Here is a 27,591-nt window from a genome sequence, read left to right as displayed (position 1 = left end):
ATACTGGGTCCAAATAAAGGACATGTACCCTCTCCGTACCGTTGCGTGCCCGGCAGAGCCGTTCTATACTTAGAAGTGACCTACGCTGTGCTCACGGGTCAGCTCTCCTTCCCCGCCACATGCGTCAAAAGAGTGTCCATATGGGAATGTCGGAGCCTGGGCCTAGGGGGGGGTCTGGTCCTTGGGGAAGGTCTTCAGATGAACAATTCCTCTCAGGCATCTCCTTTTCCATTGACTCGGAGCAATACCGGAGCTGACAAGAATGTCCCGTCCCAAAAAGGGTCTGGAGGCTCCTCATGAGTTGCCCCACGAGGGACAAATAATTCCAGCCGAAATTGGAGGTGGTAATCAAAAATAAATAGAGTCCATGTAATGTCTGCCTTGAATCAGAATATAATATATAATATATAAACTCGCCGTTCGTAGAGATAAGTCGATCAATTTGGGGGGGCTTAGTCGAGACCAAGTTGCGCACACACCAGGTGTCCCAGTCCCAACCATCACAAACTCTCCCCTCCTCTCCACTTCTTCCCTTCTTCTTCCTTCCTCCCTTTCCACCTCTCCTCCTTATACCTGCAACGTCCCCATCTCCATTTTCTTCCTTTCTAATTCATCTCCTATTTCTCCGTCACAATGGAAGGTTCGTAATTACTCTTGTTTTGTTTTGTCCTGTTGTGGCCACCTTAGCCGCTTGGGCTCCCTTTACCCCCCCAATGACCCAGCTGGGCCTCGCATCCCAGCTTGGATCACTTTGAACCTCGGGGATTTTGGATCTGATTGCTGACTCATGTGGCCACCTACAGAGGAAGTCGCTGCTCTCGTTATTGACAATGGGTATGTGATGAATTGCTCGTCAGGAAGCTTGGGGAGGGGGGGGCTGTGTTTGGGGGGGGCGTCTATCGCCCCGGTCGCGGTCCATTCCATCACTTCCCCTATCCGCCGCCCCGGCAAATTGGGTCCCAATCGCTAGCCCACGCTCCCTCCAGCGTCCGAGACGAGCAGATATGATGATATATAACGCCTGAAGGGCTGATTTACTGACCATTCATGTAGTTCGGGTATGTGCAAGGCCGGTTTCGCCGGTGACGACGCACCCCGAGCTGTCTTCCGTAAGTCCCAACCCCACAAGAACGAGGCCTCTCCCCCTCCTCCTTGCAAGCCATCCCGCCAACCCTTGCGTCGGTATTTACGGGTGTTGCTACAATCTTGAAAAATACGGCTCGTTTTTTTTAAGATTGGATTTTCCTTAAAAAAAAGCAATGACACTAACGATGTGATTAGCCTCCATTGTCGGTCGCCCCCGTCACCATGGGTAAATTTCTCCCCCCCCCCTTATGAGCTGCGGGCTGTTCAAACAACCAATTTGGACAACCGCAGAAAATAGAGGCAAATGATACTAACATGCATCCAGTATCATGATTGGTATGGGTCAGAAGGACTCCTACGTTGGTGATGAGGCACAGTCTAAGCGTGGTATCCTTACCCTCCGCTACCCCATTGAGCACGGTGTTGTCACCAACTGGGATGACATGGAGAAGATTTGGCACCACACCTTCTACAACGAGCTCCGTGTTGCCCCCGAGGAGCACCCCATCCTCTTGACTGAGGCTCCTATCAACCCCAAGTCCAACCGTGAGAAGATGACCCAGATTGTGTTCGAGACCTTCAACGCCCCCGCCTTCTACGTCTCCATCCAGGCCGTTCTGTCCCTGTACGCCTCCGGTCGTACCACTGGTATTGTTCTCGACTCTGGTGACGGTGTCACCCACGTTGTCCCCATCTACGAAGGTTTCTCCCTGCCCCACGCCATTTCCCGTATCGACATGGCTGGTCGTGACTTGACCGACTACCTGATGAAGATCCTGGCTGAGCGTGGATACACTTTCTCCACCACTGCCGAGCGTGAAATCGTCCGTGACATCAAGGAGAAGCTCTGCTACGTCGCCCTTGACTTCGAGCAGGAGATCCAGACCGCTTCCCAGAGCTCTTCCCTCGAGAAGTCCTACGAGCTTCCCGACGGACAGGTCATCACCATTGGCAACGAGCGCTTCCGTGCTCCCGAGGCTCTGTTCCAGCCTAACGTTCTCGGTCTTGAGAGCGGTGGTATCCACGTCACCACTTTCAACTCCATCATGAAGTGTGATGTTGATGTCCGTAAGGATCTGTACGGTAACATTGTCATGGTATGTGTTTTTGCCTCCTCCCCTCTACACCGACGATTGATCACTAACTTTGAATTAGTCTGGTGGTACCACCATGTACCCCGGTATCTCCGACCGTATGCAGAAGGAGATCACTGCTCTTGCTCCTTCTTCCATGAAGGTCAAGATCATTGCTCCCCCAGAGCGCAAGTACTCCGTCTGGATCGGTGGTTCCATTCTCGCTTCCCTGTCTACCTTCCAGCAGATGTGGATCTCCAAGCAGGAGTACGACGAGAGTGGTCCCTCCATTGTTCACCGCAAGTGCTTCTAAGCTACTTGTTTACGTTGATCGTCTTCGCTCGTACTTTTCTGGTGTATCAAAAGGCCGGATGGAAGCACTGGTGGATAGCAAGTGTTGTTGGACTCGCATTACCAAGCGGATAGCCTGAAAATGGAAATCTCGATTTTAGTGGAATAGAGTCGGTCGTTTTTTCTGTTTCCTGCTTTCCCTTTTCTATTGTTTCTTTTTTTTTACGAATTGAGCTTCTTTGTCGCTAGTCACCTCTGAACCGCTTTTTTCTTACAAATCCCCCGGAGGGCGCGGGTCTTCGACGCCTCCGGTGTAGCTGAGGTGTGTACATGGAGTTGACGCCGCGTTAGCCCCTTTTCTGTTCTAGTCTTATCTCCCTGACCAAATTGTCTTGAGCTGTGCTCATTTACCGTAAAATTGTATCTACTTCCAAGGTCATGTACTGCTCGTCTACATAGTGAATCCACCCCTAGGTATGCTACCAAGGTTTCGTTCTGACCTTGAGGAGAATATGTACCTACTTAGGTATTTTCGGCACAAACTAAAACAGGGATATAGAGCAGAGATCATTTATGATTTGGTATAATAGAACTGGAGTACTGGAGGTCCTAGTGGAAAATCATACAAAAGAACACTAGAATCGAATAAAACACTTTCTGCCTACATGTAGATACACGCTGTTAACTATATCCTAATAACCTCCAAAGTTCGGAATAGCCCATTAAGAAGAAGCAGTCACATCGATATTAAAAACACCAACCCATTCGCACGTCTCCTCAGGATACCCATCACTAGTCGTGCACTCCCAATCAGCACCAGAGACAGTATTTTGTCCCGCCTCCGTACCATCAGCACGAGAAACCCGCAGCACAAAGTCCTCGATGTTATAGATTCCGTTCGGGAAGTTGACCTGGTAGGCAGGGTTGGAGCAGTTGAACATCAGGCTTCCGGCTTGACCAATAGACCTATAGACCAAACAGTTAGTATCTATACCTCTCAAGAAGCTTGTGTATGATATCTTATTGCAGGAAAACCGCTAGACATACCAGACAGCATCACAGTCAGTGTCAACGTTAGTGTTGGGATCATTCAGGGCAAAAACGATGTTGTTGCTTGTAGGAGGGGTCTCAGTGTAGAGATTTCCGGCCAAGTTCTTGATTTGCAGAGGCTGGAGGGCACGCTTGAGGTTGCTGGGGGCTGCAAGGGCGGTGCTGGCAGCGACCAGGAGAACAGTGCTGATGATAGTAGTCTTCATATCTGTGATTGGGGGTGGAATTGAATCGAACAGAGATGTGTTAAGCTTTGAATGGCTTGGATGACTGAAGATGGAGATGATGCTGAGGGTATCTATTGACCTTTTATACCCCATATTCTTCATAGTATGTTCTGCAGTCGCGTGGTAATATAGCTAATTGCAACTCAAAGTAACAGTTACGTGTGAATCCGAGGCCATGTCTGAGATCTGATCCGAAGTTACATTGATCATTTGCAACTGCACATCATTGTCTAGCAAATCAGATGTCCTCGTCTGGGCAGCAGATCGGCTTTAGGGTAAAGCTGGGACGCCTTTCCCGGGCGCCTCATTCAATTTCCGGGGCGACGAAGGGCGGAATGGGGATAGCTATGTTAGAATTAAGTTAAAAGCCATGTAGATCTTTGGCGGTGATCCGCAATGCGGCGTATAGATCCTAATACAGAATCATGGGTCTTACTGGGCTAGGCCCCCTATGTACACAGCCCCGTAGTCCACGGTTATTTTTAGATGAAATATCCGAACCAATTACCAAGGGAGACCTTTGCAGGACTTCCTTTATAATGTTTAACAGGTTGCTTTCTTAGGATATGATCATATCATTGTTATTGTATGTGCATATAAACTCGACCAATGACGCTTCTCCTTGCCAGGGTTTGTTTCATGACAATAAGGGAACCCGTGGGGTACCAATGAAACCTCATAGGTTTCGGATTCGGGAACATCGAGGTCACAGCTGTATCTTGCCTGTAGTAATCAAAAAAGAAAATCATTTTTCTAGAGAATTTGCATTGCTTGATAAATTCGGGGAGTATATATCATTTCATCCATCACATAGGACCGGCATAAGTCATTCAGGACTCATCCATTTTGTTACCTTTCAAAGGTAGATAAAGAAAACAAGATAAAGATCAATAAATAAAAACTGAAAGAAGACGTGTTTAACCGCAAGTCGGAACAAATCATGCCCAGGACTCAAGACCGGTCAGCACGCAGCCCTCCTCACCCTCAGCACGGGCGCGAAGGTGGCCAATGCTGTAAACGGATTCACCCTTGGCCTCGAAAGACTGGCGAACGGCAGCCTCGGAAGCCGGGTCCACGGCGATGATCATACCGATACCGCAGTTGAAGGCGCGAGCCATCTCGGCAGCAGAAACGTTGCCGGCACGCTGAAGCCAGGAGAAGACAGAAGGCTGGGCCCAGGTACGGACATCAATGTCGGCGGTCAGGGTAGCGGGGAGCATACGGGGAACGTTCTCGACAAGACCACCACCGGTAATGTGAGCAAGACCCTTGATAGCGGCCGGGTGGGAGGCAAGCGCATTCAGGATGGACTTGACGTAGATGCGGGTAGGAGTTAGAAGGGCACGGCCGAGGGAGACCTCACCCTCAAGGCCGGGCATGGTGAAGGGAGCGGGGTCGGAGTAGCTCAGGCCAGCACGCTCGACGATCTTGCGAACGAGCGAGTAGCCGTTGGAGTGAGGGCCGGAAGAACCCAGGGCGAGGAGGACATCACCGGGACGCATGGAGTCGGTGTGGGGGAGGATCTGGCGAGCGTATTTACCGGTGGTGTTGATGGCACCAACAGCGGCACCAACGGCATCGTAGGACTCATCAACGAAGAGACCAGGCATTTCGGCGGTCTCACCACCAATCAAAGCACAGCCAGCTTGAACACAGCCGTCGGCGACACCGGTGACGAAAGCGGTGGCAGTGGGAACATCCAGGTGACCGCAGGAGTAGCAGTCAAGGAAGAAGAGGGGCTCGGCACCCTGGACGACCAAGTCGTTCACGTTCATGGCCACAAGGTCAATACCGACAGTGTCGTGAATGCCAACGGAGTGAGCAATCTTGAGCTTGGTACCAACACCATCGATGGCACCGATAAGGGTGGGCGAGTCGGCGTGGTATTCGGGGTTGGCAGCAGCCAGCGAGAAGAGACCACCAAAGCCACCGATGACGGCGTCGGTACCGGGACGCTTGGTGCGGCCGACAGAGGCCTTAATACGGTTCACCAGCTCATTACCAGCGTCAATGGACACACCCGCAGCGGCGTAGGTCAGCGAGGTGTCGGCGGTCTGCCGGAATGCGCGGTGCGCAATGTCCTTGCGATAGAACATGCCATCGAAGTGAATAGTGGAGATACCCTCGTAGCTCTTCTTGACAGCCTCCTCGAGAGTCGAAGCAGTAGCGGTGGAAGCGATCACACGGCCACCAGCAGTCTGAAGCTCGTTGCCGGACAGAGTAGTACCGGCGTGGAAAATGAGGGTACCCTCGGGAGCAGGGTCCAGGGTGATGGGAGTACCCTTGGCATATGAACCAGGGTAACCACCAGCAACTCCGATAACGGTGGTAGAGAAGTTGGGCTCCACCTTGATGGAGACACCGTCGAGCCAGTGATCGGCACAGGCGACCATGATTTGCGCAAGATCGGTGTCTTTGCTCAACAAAGGCAAGAGGGTCTGAGTCTCAGGGTCTCCACCACGGACGTTGTATTCGAGGACCTTAGGACCGTCCTTGGTCATCATCAGACCAGTGAACAGGATACCAACGAAGGGAAAACCATCTTTCCGCATGCCGTCGATAGAAGGCTGGATGATGGTACGGTCAATCTCGTCCCGAACCTCCTTGGGCGCAATACGGGTGGGGGCATAGCAGCCCATACCACCAGTGTTGGGGCCCTTGTCACCATCGAAAATGCGCTTGTGGTCCTGCGCAGGAGGCAGAGAGTGAATGGTGTAACCATCACTGAAGGTCAGGATACTCAACTCGTCTCCCTCCAGGTACTCCTCAATCACGACCTCGTCACCAGCACTGCCGAACTGGTGGTCCAGCATCATCTCCCGCAGAGCCTGGTGAGCCTCCTCCTTGGTAGTGGGAAGGGCAACACCCTTACCACCGGCCAATCCGTCGGCCTTGATCACGACGTTGTGTGATACAGAGTCGAGGTAGCGGCAAGCGGATTCGTAGTCGGAGAAGTTTCCAAAGGCGGCAGTGGGGATGTTGTGACGCTGCATGAAGTCCTTCGAGAAGGTCTTGGAGCCCTCCATGCGAGCAGCGGCCTTGGAAGGACCAAAGCATCGGATGCCAACTAATTGAAGTAGAACGAGTTAGGCAAGAGTCAATTGAAAGAAATTGAATTAAACTTACCAGCCTGGAAGTATCCTTGAATGCCGTCGACAAGGGGGGCCTCGGGGCCGGGGACAACGAGGTTGACACCATTCTTCTGAGCAAATGCAACAAGGCCAGGGTAATCATCACCCTTGACATTGGCATTGGTGATCTTGCTCGAGGCCAGACCAGTACCGCCGTTTCCGGGAGCGACATACACAATGTCGACAAGAGGCGACTGGCTCAGCTTCCAGGCGAAAGCATGCTCACGGCCACCGTTGCCGACAATAAGGATACGCAATTGTTCTTGGGCCATTGTGACAGCAGTGTCTCGACTGACTATTGAGGAATTAGCGAACTGTGGGAGCCCACCGCGGGGTTAATACCCCTCCATGAGGCAATTGAGAGAGTGAAAGTGAAGTTGATGGGAAATAAGAAGAACATAAATTGTTCGACAAGAAAGAAAAGAAGCCATCATAAACTCACCTCTTCAGAGACCTGAGAAACAACTGCGGGGGGAATAGATGATCAGTCAAAAGTGTGACTCTTGCTGGATACTTTTTTTCTGCCGGCGGCGAAGTTTCTCCGCCCTGCGATAAACTTAGTTTTAGCCGCTGCAGGTACTCACACAGTTACAGGCATGTACTTAAAATATTTCCTAGGTCTTTGGAGTCAATTCAATCTTGAAGGCATGATAACACTAGAATGGTAAATTTTGATATTTTTGACTCCAAAAGGGCACAATCTCTACACAGTATATGGTATCCTAGACTGGAAGCTAACAACATCACCACCAAGTGGGAATTCTGAGATAAGTAAGGCTCCAGCTGAGCTAGAAAATACTCTAATATCTATAATTGCAAGCACTTCTCATACCTTTGTAGTCTGACCAATTCTGAACCAAATATAGTATAATGGATATACTTGATACCTCAGGTGTCGAAAGGCCCTTACAAGGCGGTATCACCCAGCAGAAAAAAAACCACGCGCGTGCCAAATTCGGCCAGGGAAAGCTCCTTGCAATCCCCCTAACTGTCTTATACCCGACGTCAATTGCTTGGTTCTTATGTCATTTTCATCATAAATTAGCCTGCATGCTGCGGTCTTCTTTCCGGGCGGTCGCAGACCCTGCCCGAGGCCATGTTTGCTTATCTTGCTTAACCCGCCGATATGGCGCGCCATCTACATTGCGCCAATTCCATCACACGCCCACGCTGCGCTCAATATCAAGCGGAGACCAGCCGGCGGTTAGCAATGAAGACGTGCCGACCAAACCGGTGACTCAGCTTGCTAATTCAGATTGGGTGAAGAAGGTATGTGTCTGGCTGCGCATCGTCATATTTGGCTGTGATAAAACTAACGCGATGTCTGCTCAGGATGGCATTTCGGTATCGCCATCTAAGGGTGTCAGGAAACCCGGTAGCAAACGCCCTCCTCATACAAAAAAGTCGCGCCACAAGGACGCCCCAATCCGACCTAAGAAAGAACCAAAAGAAGATGAGCCAGAGGAGAACCAGCCTGTCCGCGGGGTCACTCAGGTGAAACAAATACTGGAAGAGACCAGCAAAGCCAAACCGAAGAAGCCGAGATCGAAAGGATCAAGCAGCGAAGAATTTGCACACCTCAAGTCATTTATCCAAAAAAATCATGCTGGATCAATACGGGCAGACAAGATTGAAGGTGAGTCTTCATTGCAGAAGCTGCCTTGAATGATTATTAATGTTGTACAGCTTTGGATATTCCTACAGCCCCTGTCCCTGGTCTTTCGTTCGGTCTTGATCGAGTTCTCTTCAAGTAAGACATGTTCTCCCAGATCTTTTTGAGTATACTGATATCCTAACGCCGCATAGCCCTGGTGTTTATCAATTACGAGACCCTCGATCCCGCGTCTACAACTTCGATCCATACCTAGGCGAGATCATGTCAGTCACGGAATTTGACTTCAACACTCTCAAGGATTATATCACCTCATCCAAAGATACAGCTCTTCGCGATGTTGCTGTTGAGCATGGAAAGAAATACTTAGGATCGTCATCTAGCATGACCTCGGTGCTTTCCCACTTCCACTATCTGCTTTCTGCTTGGAGACCTATCGATACCCGTCAAATTTCTCAGGGATTCCCCGACAAGCTGCGTAGCTTTACTCGTCTACTCCGGGCCCCGGCTGCTATGTTTCTTCACTACCAGGATGGCGTGTACGCCATTGATGCGGATAAGGAGTTTGACTCGGCCAACATCCTCATGAACCTGGGCAAGTCAATGGAGAAGCTGCTTACTATGCCCAAAGAAGACTTTGAGCGCTACCGCCGGTCCAGCAAGAACAAGATCACCCCCGAGGAGGAAGAGGCGATTCCCGAATCGTATCACTACTCCACCACGGGAGATTTCGTTATGCGTTCACAGCTCGATGCTTATGACCCCCGACTACCCGGAACTGGTATGTTTGACCTCAAGACACGCGCCGTAGTCTCCATCCGTATGGACGCGAAGAACTTCGAAAATGGACTTGGCTATGAGATCAAGAGACGGTTCGGTGAATATGAGTCGTATGAGCGTGAGTATTTCGACATGATCCGGGCTGCATTCTTAAAATACTCGCTGCAAGTGCGCGTTGGCCGCATGGACGGTATTTTTGTGGCGCATCACAATATCGAGCGTATCTTCGGTTTCCAGTACATCAGTCTGCCCGAAATGGACCAGGCCCTGCATGGCCAATCAAACACTGCGCTGGGAGATACCGAGTTCCAACTGAGCCTGAAGTTATGGAATGAAGTTCTTGACAAGGCGACCGAGCGCTTCCCCAAGCAATCCCTGCGTTTCCACTTTGAGACCCGAGATGCGGTGACACCGTTCATGTACGTCTTCGCCGAGCCCGTCACTCAGGAGCAGATCAAAGAAATCCAAACCAAGAACGCAGCAGAAATCGACGCATACCAAGAACGTCTGTTGAACATTGCCCCGAAGGAGCCGAAGGAGGACTCCGAACTTGCTGCAGCGAAGAAGGAAACTGATTCCGATATTAATTCCGCCATCTACGACTCGGACGCACCACCTGAACCGATGACCTCCTCGGCGGAGAAGGAGAAGGAGCAAGTCCCAAATAAAGAAATCTTCGCCATGGCATTATCCATCAAGAACAAGGTCAACGACAAGATTGTTGAACGGCCCTATTACTTCACTGAATCGGATCAATGGGAGGTGGATTACGAGCTCAGAGAGCTGTCAGCTTCACAAGGCAACAGGCTGTATAAGATGTGCCAGGAACGGCGCAGGAAGGCCCTGTCAACCTCAAGCGAGGACGCGCAAGGTGTCGTGAGCAATTTATACGCCAGAAAACTGCAAAAGATCAGCCAGGAGGGCCGAAAGTACCGTGCTATGGAGGATGCGATTGATAAGAAGCATGGTACAATCGTGTACCCGAATTAAAGTCAACTCCCTGAGTACTGGGTTTCACCTTGAGGGTGAAATTGGAAACTAATGTCTTCCTTGTATATTATTTATTAGATGTGATTTGTGTGATTTGTTTGGGAATAGGCCTCGTGGTCCTATCAGGCCCTAGTGTATAATGCATGTTTTGGCGTTGGCTTTTCCATCTTAACTCAATTTTTACCAACATACCTTGCCTAGACACATCAATTCAGTGATAAGAGCACGCCATGCGATAAGCGGGGTGATCTCAAGTGCTCATCTTCTAATATAAAAACAAACCCATATCTCCCTGCATTTATGATTCTACCTATATAATTGATCCCATCCATATCTACAACCATGATCATCACCGGCCTCGAAATAGTAACTCGCAACCTAGTTCGCAATCTCCGCGACATAACCCACCAACAACAACCCTGCGGCATCGACCTAACCCTCCACAAAATATCAAAATGGACCTCAGCAGCAACCCTAGACTTCGACAATACCAGGCGTGAAGCAGCCAAAGTATCTATTCTCCCATTTGACATCAACCAAGCAATTGTTCTACAGCCAGGCTCTTATCTAGTCGATTTCAACGAAACGGTTCAAATTCCGCTAGATTGCATGGCCAGTGTTTTCCCTCGGTCGTCGTTGTGGAGGTCTGGCGTGAACATTTCTGCCGGGGTGGTTGATGCTGGGTATGAGGGTGTGATGGGGGCTTTGATGGAAGTTAAGAATCCGCATGGGGTTGTCCTTTATAGGGACAGTAAGCTTGCGCAGATTGTTTTTGAGGAGTTGGGGGGTGTTGTTGAGGGGTACAAGGGGATTTATCAGGCTTCTACTTGTAGTGTCGGGCGGGATGGGGTAGAGAAGGTGTGATATAAATGTTAGATGCTGCGTAGCTTATGACAAAGACTGATACAAATCTCATATGATTCGGCACTATACACGTCTATCAACATTAACCATTACCCAAACAAGCATAGGATCGGAGATGTGTAAGCAAAACAAGTAGAGCAGAGATGCAAGCATTCATACTTTCAATCACAAGGCTCATCGGTAATGAATCCATCCAACACAATAGAAATAAGTAGCAAGTAAGAAAAGAAAACACCGTCGCTCCTTGATGCCAGACTCCTTATATGACCTGGTAACCAACCAATTCCGCCCTTGACCAAACCGGAATATGCAGGGCGCCATGTTGTTTGGGGATTCCTTCAAATGGGACAGAGGGTCAAATGGGATTCAAGGTAATATGAATGATAACAAGGCAAATGATCTTGGCAAAAGCCTCAGATGATTGTTCAGACAAGGTGCCAAACGCCGGAAAAATATGATCAAAAATTTGAGAAACGATCTCAGGATATCAGTATCAGGTGGTATGTTTCGAGGTGGGAGGTATGAAAGGAGTAAAGGTGATGTGTCAAAGAGAAGGAATGAGGAGGATGTGTATCGAAGATATCCTATATAGGACTCGGGGAGAAAAGAGTAAGAGAAAGAAGATGGGAGGAAAGGGTGTGGCATGCTCCATGTCGGTACATCATATGTACAACGTGAGCATTTCAAGCTACTCGAGCTCCTGCAAGTCCAGCTTGGGAGGTGACCAGTCCAGCTGTGGGGGTTTGTCATTTGAGACACATACAGGTCGTATCGACTCTACCCGACGACGCTCCTTCGAGGCACTGCCTGTAAGGAAGCCTCTCAGCGTAGATGAGGCGATGCCGTAAGTGCTTCGTGCACTACCAGCATTGGTTGACACGGTGCTAGAGCTGCGTGCGCTCCGTACACTGCTTGCTTTGGTAATCGCCGTAGGCATGGCGGGAACAGGGAAAGCCAGGCGAGATGACGACGGGCTTGACGATCCGTACTCTGGTGGGAAGATCTGGGCCCGAGCAGTATGGGGCCGCAGATCAGGCTCACTCTTCATTCTGCTGGCCTTGGCTGAGAGTTTCCGTCTGACCGGTGGCTTCGCTTTGGGAGGAGGGTCTGGCTTGTCCACAGTCACCTGGATAGACACAGGAGGCTCTTCGGGAGGGGAAGCCTGGACTTCATCCGCCGATATGGCTACCTCGAACTTCAGATTGTCCAACATAGTGCCAAGGCTGGCTGCGGTTGCGGGTCGACCATCACTGGCACTATCATCGACGTCGGAGCCCACAATTCCTTGAGAAAAGTTGTAATTGCGAAGAAGATATCGTTGCAAACGATCAATTTCCATGTCCCATTTGCGCTGCAGTGACGTCAAGACCAAATCCACGTTTTGACTTGCGAATGCGGAGGTGTCCATAGATGATGATGGAGAATGCGCCGGTGCTTGTTTGGTCAATTTATGACTGCTAGACCCACTAGACCGGACGCCCATTGCTGCATGAAGGGAGCGACGGATGGATTTCGTTGTGGAGCTTTCAACAGGACTAGCGTCCCAACGGACATTGTCAACCTCTCGGCGCACTCTGTCGAGGGACAGGGCCCGATCACGGTCCATGGAGGAGAGATTTAGCAATGTCCGATTGCCCTGTAAACCATTAACCAATACCGTGAAGGATTGTAGGTTAATATCATTGTTCTCGCAGTGCACCTCACGTAATGACTCATTTTCCTCTAGAACCGACGCCAATGTATTGGCGCCTTGGAGGCCCAGCTTCTGGTGCTCAATGCGGAGGACTTTGAGAGACGTATTCTTTTTCAAGCCGGTCAAGGCCAGGTTGAGTCCAATGCCAAACCGAGCAACGTCGAGGTGTGCGTTTTCGCCGCTAATATCTAAAGCCTCGAGTGTGTCGTTCTGCTCAAACATGAGTTGCAATGCCTTGCAAGTCTCAGGACCGGCGTCGTACGGAAGCGACGCCTTGGAGATATCCAAGTACCGGATTGATTTGTTCTTTCGGAGAGCATCGACTAGCTGTCGAAAATGCTCTTCCTTCTTGAAATCAATCATTTGCATGGAAACATGAGATGGAGTCATGTTTTTCGCAATGGCGTCGAAGAGGAATGAACAACCATTGTCAAGTCTATTTTCGTTGACATGCAAATGAAGACTTCGCGGAGCGTCTGGTCCAGCAGACATCGAGTGCATAAACATAGCAACATCCTCTCCGCTAAGGCCACACTGATCAAGTCGAAGCATACGAAGATTTCGTGAACGATCACTTGCCAGATAGGTAGCAATGGAGTCAACAGTCTCACGGTTGACAGCCGTGCGGCTGAGAATTAGCTCTTCGAGCTCCCAGTTAAATAACATTTCTGCTGTGATTAACGGATCCGAGCCTGATGTGCGCGAAATGCGGGAAAGGTTGATCTTCCGGATCTGGCCAAAGTAACCAATGTACTGTTGTAAGACATCTGGGTTCAAGCGACCTTGAACTCCGGATATGTTAATCGCTTCAAGCGTTGTTTCTTGAGCTACCAGAGTGGACAACAGAAGATCCAAGTCGTGAACGGACAATCCACAGTCTCCAACTTCCAAGGCTCGCAGGTGGCTCTGGCTCTGTGAAGCGGCATCAACCAGATAATCCAGATCCGATTCGCCAAGCTTGATACCATTAAGAACCACCCAGTCAACATTCGTCATCTGACGCCGACAAACCGGGAAGAGGGCTTCGGGAATTCCACAGCCCGGGTCCCGGCTGCCCTTGTCCAGAGTTGGGGTTCGGGTAAGGCAATAAGCAAAGTCCAATCGGCGAAGCCAGGCACTCTTCAGCGCCAACGCTCGCACCTCCTGTGATAAAACGCTCAAACTTCCTTGCCCAGGAATATGTACCAGTGACCCAGACCTGTCGAGATGAACATCAGGGTCCACACCATGCATATCACGGATGCCTTGTAGCGCATCAAGATTGATACCACGGAATGAGATAGACCGAAAAGACTCGTTGTATCGCAGCGCACGCAGGACCGCAATCAGCTCCAAGGCGCTATATCGAGATGGTTTGCCTGAAGATGAAGGTGAAGCTGGCCGGAGAAGGCGGAAGCAAGGGGCATCCTCGCATGCCAAGTCGATTGTGTAGCGAATATTTGAAGTATCGACATCGTAGCTGGCGGAATAGGCAACTAGCGTTCGATCAAAGCATCCATAATCTTCGTCTAAAGTAACTGGAGGGAAGTTTTGGGCGTTATGCAAATCAGGTGGGACAACAAAGTCGTACGGCTGCCTCGTCCACAGCGGGCGCAGGAACTCTGTATGTTGCCGGATCCAACAAGCAACTTCCACGGAGTGCACCGAAGCCAAGAAAACATTGAATGATTTGCGCAAGGGGACCCTAGGCAATGTTAGCGAGTGTTATCTATACCACATGCAACCGTGAGTCCTTACCGGAATGTCAGATGTAGACTATCATCCCCATATTCCATAGATAAGCTAGTTAAGTTCATAAGACCAAACGAGGTGACTGTATCCATGTCCGATAAGGATACGACCGATGATCGATTGGCAGCTTTCTGCATAGGAATGAGATGGGCCTTATGCAATCCAATCACGAGGTAACAGCCCGTCGGAGACAGTTTGGTCAAGTCTTCCGAGGACGAACGGGTCGGTGATTTGCTCGACGCGATCTGTATCACGCGGAACATTCGGAAAGTGTCCGGATCGTAATCTCGTTCGTGTTCCAACATCCTGGTTACATATTCCACCGCACCGCGATCGAACGGCAGTGGGTCGTTCGTTCGTGTCAACTGCGCGGCCTGGCGAATTCCCACCATCCAAAGATTCAATTCTTGCTGATCGGGGGTTTGCATTTGAATCAAAGACGCTTTGTGCGTGCGCTCATCCAGGTAGGCCACCTCAACCGTGGGGGATAACCGTGCGTCTTCGAGCATGTAGACTGCAATGATACTATTCAGCGGAATCCCGGCTGATGATTCGGTCGAGACCATCAGTTGCATGTCCTGCAATGAACTGATCGAGGCCACGGACTGGCGGTGCGACGCCGGAGCCCGCGGATTATAAGAAGGTGGAATTGAGGGGAAAGTCTCCGCGGCCTTGCTCTGGTTCTTGAAGCGCACCAAATGCGTATCCGTTAGGACGAGGTATTGACTTTTCCGCTTCCACATGCCACCAGTCGTCTGGATTTCACCATAGTGGAGGATTGCTGAAGACCAAATCATATTCCGGGGACTGATGGTGTTTGGTTCGTCCACCGAGCCAACAGATGCGCTTAGTGGATCATCATCTTCCAACGAATGCAGCGACTTTAATGAGCCAAAGACCGACGCTCGTTTCTTCTGTAATGACTTTCGACGAGGGTGAGGGATCTCTAGTGTGGGTGTGGAGGCCATGGCTGCAGACCAGGCAGCCACTTCTGCAGCCGCCGTCCCTGGGCGACGAAGCACATTAGGGCCGCTGCCGCTGGCTTTCCTACTGGGGCTTTGGGGCCGGCCAAAGAACCCAGAATTGCGGCGGGCTTTCTTATCTCTGGTCAGGGTGTCATCGGAGGGTGTTCGACTATGAGCGGGCCGAGGCTGCGACGACTGGGCTGTGGGGGCAGGACTGAACACGCTGAGGCTTTTTCTTCGCTGTTTCATGCTCAGGAATTCCGCCATGACTGGGAATGGTGGCAAATCGAGTTCACGGGCGAGAGGCGAGATGCAACAATTCGGGAATGGCGCGAAGGTGGAGAGAAATTAGCTTATCTCATCGACGACCCTCGTCCTTCACACTGGCAACGACATTAGTACCAAGGACCTGAAGGTCTGCTCGAGGTGAGGGGGGAAGGATTTCGCTAGAGACGTAAAGGGTAGCGAGCCCCGAGTTCGTTGTTGATGGTTGGGAAAAGCGGGGAGACGGGCGAAGCAACGTACAATAGATCTTTACGGCGCCATGGGAAGCAATTGATGTGCAAAATGCTAGGAGGAGCAGCAAGACCCTCAAAAGCGGATCCGGAAGCTTTTTTAACTTAGGGTGTAGTGGCAGCTGTCAATAATGTGGCGAGAGATGGTTGCACCGGAGAAGGTCGCCGGAAGGGGGGAAACCGGAGCTATCGTCAAAACACTCAACCAAAAACGGCGATTGCCGGCGTTATCAAGCGGTGATCAATTGATCAATCCGATAACCATGTGTGTTCCTGGTCAGGGTCGGGGTAATGAGGTCAGGTTTGCCGATCCTGTGTATTGAGAAAAAAAAAAAGACCTTGAACTGGATTTCAAGGTTTGAAGTGGAAAGAAGGGGCCCAAACGCAAACAGTCAAGAGAAGGGAAGGCGATTCAATCTAATGAATCCAACGAATGACAAGAGAAGCAGTGGAGATCGAATGATTCTCGATAAACCCTGTGGGGGAGAAAAGAAAAGGAGGTGAAAGTCAAGAGGAAGAATGGACGGATGCAGTTCAGTTACCATCAACATCAAATGTTTCAGGTTTTTCTGCTTCAATTTTACTTTTTCTACTGCAGTTTTGGCCTTAATTTCAGTCTGATTTGAGATTCGATCTGTTTCTATCTCAACGTTGACGATTCTAGACTTTTTTTTATTTAAATTTTTTTTATAGAAAATCGTACACATGTCGAATTAATACACACACCTGGACAGAGGTCGTTTTACGAAAGATATTTATATATACCGTTGCGCGTCCTAAGCCATTATTTGAGACAGTCACGATGCAACCTGCAATCTGCGAAAGGTAAAGCGATCGCATTATCCCGGCCGCGTAAGAGGCGTGCTCCACTTATCCAGGGTAAGCGTCCGCTAAGGTGAACAAGGCTACATAGTGCAGCCCATGACAGGGATCTGGAAACACTACCGATAGTAGCGTTGGTCTCTCGCAGGAACTGCTTCAGCTTCATTCCCATCATTATATTAATACAGCTTTCAAAATTAGGTGTTCAGGGGCAGAAGATTTATCTGTTGCGCTGGAGTCGACGGATCCTCTGTCCCCACATCTCCATGATCGACAACTCGCGCGCTCCACGCACCGTGATGCTCCAGGGGTAAACTTGACGTCGAGGGAATCCACACGGGAAAAATAATCATACATAATTAAATGTACAAAGGTTGATCCCAATTAGATCAACAACGCCACCAGAGAAAGCTTGACGCCTCCAGGAACAAAGGGAAATGGGGTCCAGTATAAACCCACTCAGAACCCACTCAACCCCAGTCAACATATCCGCATATGCGTCATAGGGGAGTTGTTGGTGCCTGAAAATAAAAGCAGAAGGAGATGAAATAATCACCGTGAAGTTCTTGCGGACCTAAAGACCTGTGATAGCGGATTGCATACTGCATACGAGGAGGCAGTGGGTGATCCATCCAAAATCGAAACCGTCAGCTGTCATGCAACTTTTGCATTTATGGACGACGAGTGCCCGATGCCCACTCCGCCTCTCGTCTTTCAGCCCGTTTAATCTGCCGAATCAGATCGATATACTCGGCCACTCGTCGCTCAGCCCAGATATAGCCGCCAAGAGTCATGACCGCCATCTGCAGGAAAACCTTGAATTGCGGTGTGAGACCCCGGTACACACGGGCTGTCGGTGAGAGCCATTCCGAAAAGCCCTCGATTGGTCGGTGTAGGAGTCGTGATCGGAGATATTCCTTGGAGAAAGGAGACTGGCGAGGACGGGGTTGGTCTTGTGTAGCTGGTGGAGAGGGCGCGGAGAATATGAATGGATGTGGGAGGCTCATGATCATGTGAGCCAGGATGGAGACAGAACCGAACTATGACAAAAGCCAGATGAATATTAGCTTTAGTGACTTGGGTTTCCGAGCATCAACTCTCAGTGCATACGCGAAAAACACCCGTCATAAAGCCTTGGACCGCCACGGAAGTAATTTCCTCCGGGGGATCGATATCAGCTCGCTGATTCGATGGAGCTGGCATGTTGGCTGCAATTGACTTTATGCTCAAGCAATGAATGCAAGGCGTTCCCAATTGAAAAGAGATAATGCGCGTTATCGATGTTGAGCTCCGGAGGCGGGGAACTGGAGGGGAAGACGGAATAGTGTTGAGCTTTTCTGACTCGGACAAAGCTTTAAGAATTGGACAAGATAGCCGAAGAACTATCGGTTAGCAAGATTGCTCCAAAGCAACAGTACAAAGATCTCTGGACCAGCCAGTGTTGAAGAGCTATAATGCAAACCCCGAATCCCCGAAGTGACGCCAACGGATCAACATTTCTCCCGATAGCGACTCAGATAAAGCAGAAATCGGATTATCAACCCTTTGACTCAAATCCCGGGCCCGCAATACCATAACAACCTCACCTTTAATTCCTTCAATTCGCCCAAAATGTCCATGTCTGCTCGTACCGCCGTCGTTTCTCGGGTCACCAACGAGACTAAGATCCAGGTTTCAATCTCCCTGGACGGCGGAGTCCTCCCACCCTACGAATCCTCCACCCACTTCGCCGCGCCAGAAGATCCCAAAGAAGCCGAGGCAGTGAAGAAGGGTATTGTGCCCGAGAAGGGCTCTAGCCATGCGACCCAGTTCACCCCGACACAGCAGATCACCATCACAACCGGAATTGGGTTCTTGGACCACATGCTGCACGCGCTGGCCAAGCACTCGGGTTGGAGTTTAGCTGTGCGGGCCAAGGGTGATCTTTACAGTACGTTAAATCCTATATTATCTGAATTCCGATGCGAATGCATTGGTCCCAAGGATTCCACGACAGTCCACTAACAGCATCTTACAGTCGACGATCACCATACCACAGAAGATACCTTCCTCGCCCTCGGCACAGCATTCACCAAAGCCCTCGGTCCCCGCCAATCGCTCACCCGTTTCGGTCGTGGCGATGCGCCCCTCGATGAAGCGCTTTCTTGGGCCGTCATTGATCTCTCCAGCCGTCCATGGGCCGTTATTGATCTCGGCTTCAAGCGCGAGAAGATTGGTGACTTGAGCACTGAGATGATCACACACGGTCTGCAGAGTTTCGCTCAGGCTGCTGATGTGACTCTTCACGTTGGCTGCACCTATGGAGATAATGACCACCACCGGGCCGAGGCCGCCTTCAAGGCTTTGGCTGTTGCAATGCGGATTGCTTGCACTCGGAGGGTTGCTGGTGAGGTTGGCGCGGGTGATATCGTTAGCACCAAGGGTGTGCTATAAACTCTTCAGCCGAGTTTTATAAATATGTTTTTATGTTCATAAAAGTTGACATAGATGAGATTATGGTGCCATGATATACCAGTTTATTTTTATGATATTGTCTCGAATGTATAGCTCGCAACTTGATTTTTAGATAGTACGGTAGCTGTATCATTTGGACACTCATACTCCAGACATAGATGCAAAGTAGCTTCGTATTTGGATTCCCGTTAACCATAAATCACTAATCTCATAACAACTCAGGGTTTAGAAACATCATCCACCAGAACGCCATCACACAGACCAACTCCAGTAAAAACCGGCAGCACCCTGAAGACAAAACACCACAAATCAAAGACTCTCAACCAGCCTAATATCAAGGATCAAGGATCAAGTTTAGTTGCTTGTCACACCAAGAGCCTTAACAGCCCTCTGCCAGTACTCCTTCCTCTCATCCGTAACTGTGGTCCCCACACACTCACTGATATACTTCTTCCACCCGCTCTCATCACCACCCTGCAACGCAGACCGCACGTCGCTCGAGCACTGCGTAGTGAGAAACCAAGCACCAGAACCAAAATCATAAGTCTCATCCCCACGAAGCAGATCCAACAGATCAGCAGGACTATTCGCGACCTGCGCAACCTGATCCTTCAGTGCGGTGATAGAGTTGGCGTATTTCTTATTGAAGTCAGGAGATTGCATATTGCGAGCTATAGAGCGGTTTTGTTAGTATCCATGATAGCATTATGAGTCAGACAATAGCTCTGGATGGAAAAACTTACTACCCTGGCCCGGGACTCCGGGGAAATGGTTTTTATTATACTTGAAATCATCCGTCTCGAATGCCATCAAGCTAAGGATAGCAGCCTGCTCCGCTTTGGAAGTCACTTTGTAATTATCGAAAGACTGTGCCGCAAACTTGGCTGCCTGTTCGGCAGTGGCACATTCGCCTTCAGCGGGTGGATTATCGCATGTTTGGGATGTGGGTGCGATGTCGATTATTTGGGCTTCAGTTAGGGCTGTGTCCTGTTTGTGGTGGTAGAACTTTTTTATTGGGGTTGCGGTTGAGAGGGTGAGGAAGATGGTGGTAGTAAGAGCGATGGACCACATATTGATGGAATGTATAATCTGGCTAGTTGGTATAGCAGGGGAATAGATGAGTATGGAAGAGTTGAAATGTGCCGGATAATATAGTAACTAATGAAGGTTGTTGTCGTTGCCGAAGGCTGATGCTGGTGTCGATGTAGTGGAGTTTGGAGAAAGGAGGGGCTTATAAGTACTCCCTAGCATATCTGAATGGGGTGGGAAGGAGGCGGGGAACTTCATTAAAGTCATAGATTCCGCTGGGAAATGCTCAATGCTATGTGTAGGTGTAGGCGACAAAGAGGCGTGCCAGGGATTCTCGCGGAGAATGCCACGGAGTATGTGCTCCACGATAGGACCAACGCATCACAACTGAAACTTGGTCATAGATTCCACTGTAAATACATTCCTATAATTAAACTCATTGACATCGAACCACTATTTGCTTTGAACCATAGAAGGCCTTGAATGAGGAAGCAGTTTCGGGGTCTGAAACTAGGGTTCGCGGGTAGCGTATCAGATCGTAGACAAAGGGTCTGTGATCGGCATCTGGGGTAAGTTAGGTATTCACGAATTGAAGATTACAATTTAAGATCATTTACAGTCAAATTCAGGTTAGCATTAATAATCATTCTTGGGAGTGAAATCTGCATGTACAAACGTTCTTAGAGATATTTAACTTGCTCCCCTGCGTCGCCACCAAAGGAAAACCAAAACAATCACAAGACATACAGGAATCGATTTTGCTGGCTTAATGTATGCTTAATGTATGTTAAGACTATGTGTAAGTTATAGTCAAAGTGCATCGTAGGAGGATATTCAGCTGAAACTGGCCCTGCTAGGAGCCATTCATATTCATCAATCCCCAGAGATATCAGACCCATGCAAAGATCAGAAATTGCAAGTCCTCCGACCCCACGAATCATAATCTAGCTTTGTTTACAAATTGATAAGGGTAAATAGGGGACAAAAAAGAAGAAGAAAAAGAAGCAGAAGCCCAGAGCTACCGGGAAAAGAACGGTCGCCCATCTCCAGCAATAAATAAAGACAGAAGACCCAAATGTGCTCCAGGTGAAAGCGTCAACCCCGGTTCCCGCCACGGAATTGAGATCACCATGCATGCGCTCCCAAACGAAAATAAATAATAAAAGTTGTACAATAAATGCTGATGCAGATCGTGTCAAAGGCCGTATCGATACACAACAAATACAAAAGGAAAATGATGACGAAAGTCGAATCTTTTTAGTCGTCACGGCGACCGAGTTCGTAAGAGGTCTCTGTGACGCCGGCCGATTCTTCGTCTTCCTTGAAACTGACCCGTCGGAGCAAGGTGGGCATCATGCGTCGCGCACGCCGGGTGGGCGAAGAAGATGGACGGGACGGGCTGATAATGGAGGGCAACTTGGTGTAGCGGTAACGGTACTGGGCTCCCAGGAGCATCACACGGCCATAGGTCCACCAGAGGCAGATTCCGACAACACCTGCTAGGGCAAAGCCCATGATAGTCAGGAACACCCAGTGTTGACCCATCTAATTCTAAGTTAGTTTTATTTTCATAGATTTGGGGATCCACTCAGGTTACGTACCCAAAAGATAAAGCGCGCGTCCTTTCCGTGCCAGCTGTTTCCAGTGTGGTGGGTAAAGAAGCTCCAGGAGAAGCGGTTGTACTCGTCCTGCATCAGAATGCGCACACGAGCTGATTCACTGGGCTTCTCTTGCATGTACTCCTTCCAGATCACGGACAAGAAAAGCGGACCGGTCGTGTACATGACCGTCACGTAGGGGAGCAGCCAGCTGCGGTCGTACTGTTGCAATAACTCAATTGTGCGTAGGAAGAAGGGGTGTTGAGGAACGGAGCCCATCGCGTCGTTGGAGATACCAGTAGGCACAGTGCGGCGCACCCAAGCTGGGTAGGCGAGCAGGGGGTCGAGGCGACGGTTGCAACCCTAAATCAAAGTTAGTACCTATTAAATTCATTTCCGATAATCTGATTGCTGGATATACGTACGTCGTCTAAATCGATGTATGTGCCACCATAGTGCGCCAGAACGAAGTAACGAATGGAATCTGCGCGCTGGATGGGGTACTTGTAGCCGTCGAAAGTATCCAAGAACCAGGGGTATTCCGCAGCGATGAAATCGCGCGACTTCTCGTTGGTCCAGAGCTAAGGATCATTATTAGCACCACTCATCGCCTTCTCTATGGTTTCAATTGCTAAGCAACGTACAATATACTCATAATCCGGGTGCAGATCAATGCAACTCTTCTGAGCTTCGACCCAGACCTCAGGAATGGTCTCGTTCTTGTAGGTCTGGTGAATGATCTTGGGGATGATCTGAGGGCGCGTTTCAATTAAGCTGGAATTGGGCGACGGCAGTTCCGAACGGTGAATGGCGTCTGCAGCGGCATCCTCGACTAGTAGCGACAAGAGTGTCGAGACACTGCGAATTAAAAATGATAGGATAATGAGGTTGACCAAGATAAAAATCAAAAGTCCGCGCCGCATGGTGAAATGTGAGACGGAATTGAACGTCCGCTTAGCAAGGAGTACAAAGGCGACAAATTGTAAATTACTCAAGAATTTGGGATCGTGAAGAAGGTCGTAGTCGTATCGAAAGTCTTAGGGAGCTCCGAGGCTGCGAGATAAGCAGAACCACTGGAGAAATGCCCAAGGCGCCGGGGCGAAGGGAGGAGGAAGTGTTGTCTTAGCGGTGGGTCATGAACGGGATTGGCGACAATTGAGGATGTGGAAAAGTTGTTGAGACCACGCGGGAAGAGTAGAAAAGGAACGGTAATAAGGAGTGACGGGTGGGGAAGAACTAAAGCTAAAATAGAAAAGGAGTGTCGTTGAGGGAATGAGGGCAAAAGCAAGTACCAGGGGACGAGTATGGTACCAGTACAGAAAGGGGGCGAAGTTCGATGTTACGCTTTTAAGCCTGTGGCTGGAGTTGAAGGGTTCCACTCACCATGTAAGTTTAGTACCCAGTCATTACCAAAACCAGACAAGTCTCGCCGCGCGTTAAGCTTTGCAGTACCTGGATTGGTGGAGTCGCAGTACCGGTGGGGGCAACTTGCCCTTCTTACTCGCTCATTTTTTCTCCTGGATTACGCAGACTTTTTGGCGGAGTGGCTTGCCCTTTTAACTTGCTGCCTTGTATACGAACAGCATACTCCAGTTCGTCGCGATCTATGATGCTGGATCTTATCATCGGAATTTGGTCAGGGGGGATCAATAAAGCTGCTTTTCCATTACCGTATCGTACTGCAGAATACGAATCAATGCCGAGGCACGCCAAGTGCTTAGCCTTTATCGCCTAGTCCAAACCGTAAGAATTTGCCTCAAAAGCCAAATCCTTTTTTTTCCCTCTGTACGTTTAGATTGCGTCAAACTGCCACGAGGTCCATCGTTCGGCCGTAGAATACCCCGTTGGACACCCCGTAGGACACGGATTCGCCCCCAACCATAATCATAATTAGCTCCAACCCCATGCATCGACGGCACATAATTAACTATTTATAAATTGTCTCTTCCGCCTAAACCATCGTAATCGTAAATGTGTCCCTATTGATGGGGGGATTCGAAATAGTTGAATTAGTGCATGAAACGGCAGAGAAATGGGAGTTTAAATTCCCCCCAAAAAATCAAATAAAATCCCACGTACTCGTATCACTCTGGGGAGGACCAAACTCGACGCTAACCACCGCTTAGTCACCGGTGGCTTGTCCGCAGCACACCCCACCCACACTAGGCCCAATCGGGACGGTCGTTAAATGACCCCTCCTCTGCGCCCCCCAGAACTGCCCCAAGTAAGCGTGATCTGAATCTGGTACACTGAAACATGGAGCCTTAGGCGGTAACCCCGTTCCTAACCCACTGGTCAAAACCCACACCATGGTTCGCTCCAGTCGGGTTCAGGCATTTCCATTTCCTTTCTTTTTTTGGCGAGGGTCTACTGTAAGCGGACTTTAAGATAACGAATCCCTTTCCCACACGACTTCATCGGCCGAACGGGATCCCGGTTTCCGATTTTTTCATAATATTATAGTATCTTATTATAGTATAGTATTAGAGTATGTTATTTCTTTATCTTCTTTTTTTTTTCTTTTGTCTTTTCCTGCTTGGTAAGGAATTATCCGTGCTTTTCTCCAGACAAAGCTACGGTTCGTCTTCACCTAAAACAGGTCCCGATCTGCGCCTCCTGATGGGAATGACGTACGTTCCCAACACTATACGGGACCCTCTACACAGTGGCTGATCCTTGATCGGCCACGCTTGTTTCTTTTGTGGGAGGTGCCACGGTAGTTGAGATTAGTTTACTATACGGAGTACAGGTAATACAAATGAGCACTCCGTACATGAAGGCTTATACACACCACATGTCAATTTTTTAGATCATATTTTACAGGGCCTTATCAGCCCTAACCGGATCGGTATATTCTACTGTCTTCTACTGTTCGATGCCCTTTTGGGACCAGGCCCCCAATGGATCAGACGCATGGGATCCAGAATGTAGAGTGGCGGCCTAATACTAATCGTCATCTGTCGTCAGCACAGACGGGGAAAGGGCCGATCTGTATGGGGCGGAGTATGGGGCTGCGAGGCTAGTACCAGCTTTACTCTGATTGTGCATCGTAGTTACCTAGTTAGGAATGAATAGCCCAGCAAGGGACCAGGGCAAATTATTGCCTGCTATTATGACGTCGCACATGCAAAGTTATTTTTTCATTTTTTTCAATTGAATATTCACAAACAGGTCGGGTATCTATCGCAATGTAACGCTAAGAAATGATGCAAATCTCTCGACAATCTTGCGAGATAAAGGGTTTTCAAACATGCCATGGCACAGCATGAGCATAAGCAACTTCGTCCTGCCAACCACTCGGTCACACTCCAAGTCTCCCTGCCAGACACAATGGGTAACTCGCCCCAGAATCAACCAGCAGGGCCCGGCCCTTGCGCCATTCCATGGGTTGCAACCATTCGTGCCAAGTGTGAACAGGGTTTTCGGTAATCAGCAGAGCGACGCAATTGATTTCGACAAAGATGTACTGCTATCCCTTGCAATGTCCTTCGGATCAAAATGATTTCCTTTCCATTGGCAGGGTTCTAGAACCCCATAACAAGATTATCGCACCTCAGGCGCCGCTGCCGCCGCAAACTCGCGGTTGACATTCGTCGCGTCGGTCGGCCGGTCGACAGCCTGCTCAAAGAGCCGCCGCCACCACATGGGCGGATCAAGAGGCCGGTGGCCACCATGCAGCGTCGGGTAGACATCATTGAAAAAGTACCAGACATGACCCACCACAATGCCACACATCTCGTCCTTGGGAACAATGCGATGCACGACCAAACTGAAGGCCATGAGGACCCACGGGAGGTAAGGAGCTGTAAAGACCAGCAGACCCAAGAAGCTTAAACGTGTCTCTGGGTTACGACGAGCCCAGATATAGACAAGGCTAGACGAAAGGGCGGTACCGAGAAATGGTAGTGATAGGAAAGGTGAGATGATGAGGAGTGAGGACATGGCGTAGAAGATGAGCCAGGCAAAGTGCGCTGGGGAGCGGCCGGAGGATTCCTCCAGCAGGCGGGAGTATCGTTGGAGGAAGAAAACATGGAATAGGAGATCGAGATTGAGCGGACCGAAGTAGAGGAATGTTGTCAAGAGGCGCCAGTACTGTGATTTAACGTAGACGGCGCGGAAGCTATAGAATAACTGGAATGGGGTGACGATGTGACACTGCACGAGCACCGAGGTTGCCACGGTGGCAACTGTCCACCATCGAGTAACGGGGGGCATCTCATAGAACCACTGCTCCAGTGGAAACTGGCCCATCTGCCCGTTATTCTCCCACAGTGCAGCCATAATGTCGAATGTGAGTGGGGTGGACAGATGAGGTAAGGACAAGTGGAAGTTAATAACCTTAAGAGCAGGCGATTAGAGTGAAGCTTATCGGTGCACGTGACTGGTGACGCGCGCGCGTAGGAGCGGTCACGTTCCAGGTGTCATCGTGAAGAGCTAAGACCAATTAGTTCATATTGACCTTCCCAGCCCCTTCAATATCACTCGTGATTTTCGTTACTTTTCTTCCCTTTCCTGTCGAGTTTCATTTGTAATCTTATCGATCCCTTTTGGAAACCCTAATTCATCTATTCCATCATAATCTCCTCGACCACACCCCTGCAAGGGATTCTCATTCCTCGACGCGTGCCCCCCATAAGCGGGAGAAATCAATCGCTCAAACCACCAAATCCACCCCGCTAAAAACCCAATTGTTCATCACCATTAAAACACCCACAATGCCCACCAAATCAGCCAAACGATTGGTTCCCGGAAGCCCTGCAAAGAGCCCTGGAAGACCTCGCAAGAGCGCACCAGCCGCAGAAACAACCGAAGGATCACCGAGCGCAGCGCGCAAGTCAACAGCTGGCAAAAAAGTGACAAAAGCCAACGCAAAGCGAACATCCAATGTCCAACGTACGTTGCCAACAAACACAATCTCCCTTGATCTCAATAAAATTCCATATGATCCAGAGCGCTAGACTTACAAAAATCACAGCCGGGGATCCCACACCCACAGGCCGTCGTCGCCGATACAAGCCCGGCACCGTCGCATTGAAAGAGATTCGCCGCTACCAACGCTCTTACGACCTTTTGATTGCTAAGCTTCCATTCGCCCGCCTCGTCCGTGAAGTCGCACTCGACCTCCTCCCCGCAGAGGTGGGCGCCACGTTGCGCTGGCAATCTATGGCAATCCAGGCATTGCAGGAGGCTGCAGAAGCTTTCCTGGTGCATTTATTCGAGGATACAAACCTTTGTGCGCTGCATGCGAAGCGAGTAACCATTATGCAGAAGGATATTCAGCTTGCGCGCAGAATTCGGGGAGTTTGGGCAGGTCTCGGCTAAACGCCCGTTTCCTCTTCCTTTCTCCTCTGGTCTGGTTTTCTATTTTCGATTGATTGATCAGTCACGCAAAAGTGACCTTGCTCTTTCATTTTCCTCCTGGGGGTTTCATTCGCGATCCTTTAATCTCATCTTTATTGCGGGGTTGAGCAGAGGCCGAAGACGGAACATTCGCGTTTCAAGTTCCGGATTTAAGCGTGATCTGTTGGCGTATTATGGTTATGGTGTTGACCGGGTGGTTTCTTATTCTGTCGTGTATTAATTTGTTTTTCTTTTAATGTCTTGTCCCTGACGCGAGTGAGTTGCACCAAGCTGTTCGCTGTGATGTCCCCGTCGGGTTCGATTATACCAGGGAGTTTGT

At 49.7% G+C, this 27,591-nt stretch overlaps 12 protein-coding genes across 12 annotated transcripts; 5 read left to right on the top strand and 7 right to left on the bottom strand.

Moving 5' to 3' along the window:
* Positions 1 to 633: 633 nt before the first annotated feature.
* act1 (actin ACT1) lies at positions 634 to 2,472 on the top strand (the record flags this gene model as incomplete). The annotated part of the gene is made up of 6 exons (XM_057063226.1): positions 634 to 640; positions 804 to 834; positions 1,054 to 1,109; positions 1,282 to 1,312; positions 1,412 to 2,183; positions 2,242 to 2,472. The coding sequence occupies 6 exons, from the start codon at positions 634 to 636 to the stop codon at positions 2,470 to 2,472; spliced, it is 1,128 nt and encodes a 375-aa protein (XP_056924141.1).
* Positions 2,473 to 3,172: 700 nt separating this feature from the next.
* On the bottom strand, positions 3,173 to 3,706 carry N7503_003678 (uncharacterized protein; the record flags this gene model as incomplete). Its single annotated transcript, XM_057063225.1, has 2 exons — positions 3,173 to 3,416; positions 3,498 to 3,706. The coding sequence occupies 2 exons, from the start codon at positions 3,704 to 3,706 to the stop codon at positions 3,173 to 3,175; spliced, it is 453 nt and encodes a 150-aa protein (XP_056924140.1).
* Positions 3,707 to 4,665: 959 nt separating this feature from the next.
* Positions 4,666 to 7,130, bottom strand: ade1 (bifunctional aminoimidazole ribotide synthase/glycinamide ribotide synthase; the record flags this gene model as incomplete). Its single annotated transcript, XM_057063224.1, has 2 exons — positions 4,666 to 6,794; positions 6,854 to 7,130. 2 exons carry the CDS (start codon positions 7,128 to 7,130, stop codon positions 4,666 to 4,668), a joined length of 2,406 nt encoding a protein of 801 aa, XP_056924139.1.
* Positions 7,131 to 7,908: 778 nt separating this feature from the next.
* Positions 7,909 to 10,240, top strand: N7503_003676 (Pet127 family protein; the record flags this gene model as incomplete). The annotated part of the gene is made up of 4 exons (XM_057063223.1): positions 7,909 to 8,127; positions 8,191 to 8,494; positions 8,545 to 8,608; positions 8,665 to 10,240. The coding sequence occupies 4 exons, from the start codon at positions 7,909 to 7,911 to the stop codon at positions 10,238 to 10,240; spliced, it is 2,163 nt and encodes a 720-aa protein (XP_056924138.1).
* A 342-nt stretch (positions 10,241 to 10,582) lies between these two features.
* On the top strand, positions 10,583 to 11,104 carry N7503_003675 (putative dUTPase; the record flags this gene model as incomplete). Its single annotated transcript, XM_057063222.1, has 1 exon — positions 10,583 to 11,104. One exon carries the CDS (start codon positions 10,583 to 10,585, stop codon positions 11,102 to 11,104), a length of 522 nt encoding a protein of 173 aa, XP_056924137.1.
* A 688-nt stretch (positions 11,105 to 11,792) lies between these two features.
* On the bottom strand, positions 11,793 to 15,760 carry N7503_003674 (uncharacterized protein; the record flags this gene model as incomplete). The annotated part of the gene is made up of 2 exons (XM_057063221.1): positions 11,793 to 14,481; positions 14,535 to 15,760. 2 exons carry the CDS (start codon positions 15,758 to 15,760, stop codon positions 11,793 to 11,795), a joined length of 3,915 nt encoding a protein of 1,304 aa, XP_056924136.1.
* Positions 15,761 to 17,501: 1,741 nt separating this feature from the next.
* N7503_003673 (uncharacterized protein) lies at positions 17,502 to 18,033 on the bottom strand (the record flags this gene model as incomplete). Its single annotated transcript, XM_057063220.1, has 2 exons — positions 17,502 to 17,870; positions 17,941 to 18,033. The coding sequence occupies 2 exons, from the start codon at positions 18,031 to 18,033 to the stop codon at positions 17,502 to 17,504; spliced, it is 462 nt and encodes a 153-aa protein (XP_056924135.1).
* A 391-nt stretch (positions 18,034 to 18,424) lies between these two features.
* his3 (imidazoleglycerol-phosphate dehydratase HIS3) lies at positions 18,425 to 19,263 on the top strand (the record flags this gene model as incomplete). Its single annotated transcript, XM_057063219.1, has 2 exons — positions 18,425 to 18,760; positions 18,848 to 19,263. Exons 1-2 carry the CDS (start codon positions 18,442 to 18,444, stop codon positions 19,261 to 19,263), a joined length of 735 nt encoding a protein of 244 aa, XP_056924134.1. The 5' UTR covers positions 18,425 to 18,441.
* Positions 19,264 to 19,638: 375 nt separating this feature from the next.
* Positions 19,639 to 20,355, bottom strand: N7503_003671 (uncharacterized protein; the record flags this gene model as incomplete). Its single annotated transcript, XM_057063218.1, has 2 exons — positions 19,639 to 19,955; positions 20,028 to 20,355. The coding sequence occupies 2 exons, from the start codon at positions 20,353 to 20,355 to the stop codon at positions 19,639 to 19,641; spliced, it is 645 nt and encodes a 214-aa protein (XP_056924133.1).
* A 791-nt stretch (positions 20,356 to 21,146) lies between these two features.
* N7503_003670 (glycosyltransferase family 32 protein) lies at positions 21,147 to 23,181 on the bottom strand. The gene is made up of 4 exons (XM_057063217.1): positions 22,556 to 23,181; positions 22,337 to 22,492; positions 21,915 to 22,274; positions 21,147 to 21,858 (listed from the first exon to the last, which is right to left on the bottom strand). Exons 1-4 carry the CDS (start codon positions 22,832 to 22,834, stop codon positions 21,571 to 21,573), a joined length of 1,083 nt encoding a protein of 360 aa, XP_056924132.1. The 5' UTR covers positions 22,835 to 23,181; the 3' UTR covers positions 21,147 to 21,570.
* Positions 23,182 to 25,454: 2,273 nt separating this feature from the next.
* Positions 25,455 to 26,192, bottom strand: derA (putative ER-associated proteolytic system protein Der1; the record flags this gene model as incomplete). The annotated part of the gene is made up of 1 exon (XM_057063216.1): positions 25,455 to 26,192. One exon carries the CDS (start codon positions 26,190 to 26,192, stop codon positions 25,455 to 25,457), a length of 738 nt encoding a protein of 245 aa, XP_056924131.1.
* A 434-nt stretch (positions 26,193 to 26,626) lies between these two features.
* N7503_003668 (histone H3 family protein) lies at positions 26,627 to 27,322 on the top strand (the record flags this gene model as incomplete). The annotated part of the gene is made up of 2 exons (XM_057063215.1): positions 26,627 to 26,804; positions 26,887 to 27,322. 2 exons carry the CDS (start codon positions 26,627 to 26,629, stop codon positions 27,231 to 27,233), a joined length of 525 nt encoding a protein of 174 aa, XP_056924130.1. The 3' UTR covers positions 27,234 to 27,322.
* Between the last annotated feature and the right edge of the window lie 269 nt (positions 27,323 to 27,591).

The sequence above is a fragment of the Penicillium pulvis genome (genome assembly GCF_028828015.1).
Source record: "Penicillium pulvis strain IBT 33274 chromosome Unknown contig_1_segment0_segment0, whole genome shotgun sequence".
NCBI lineage: Eukaryota > Fungi > Ascomycota > Eurotiomycetes > Eurotiales > Aspergillaceae > Penicillium > Penicillium pulvis.
This window is presented reverse-complemented; position numbering and strand designations above follow the sequence as displayed.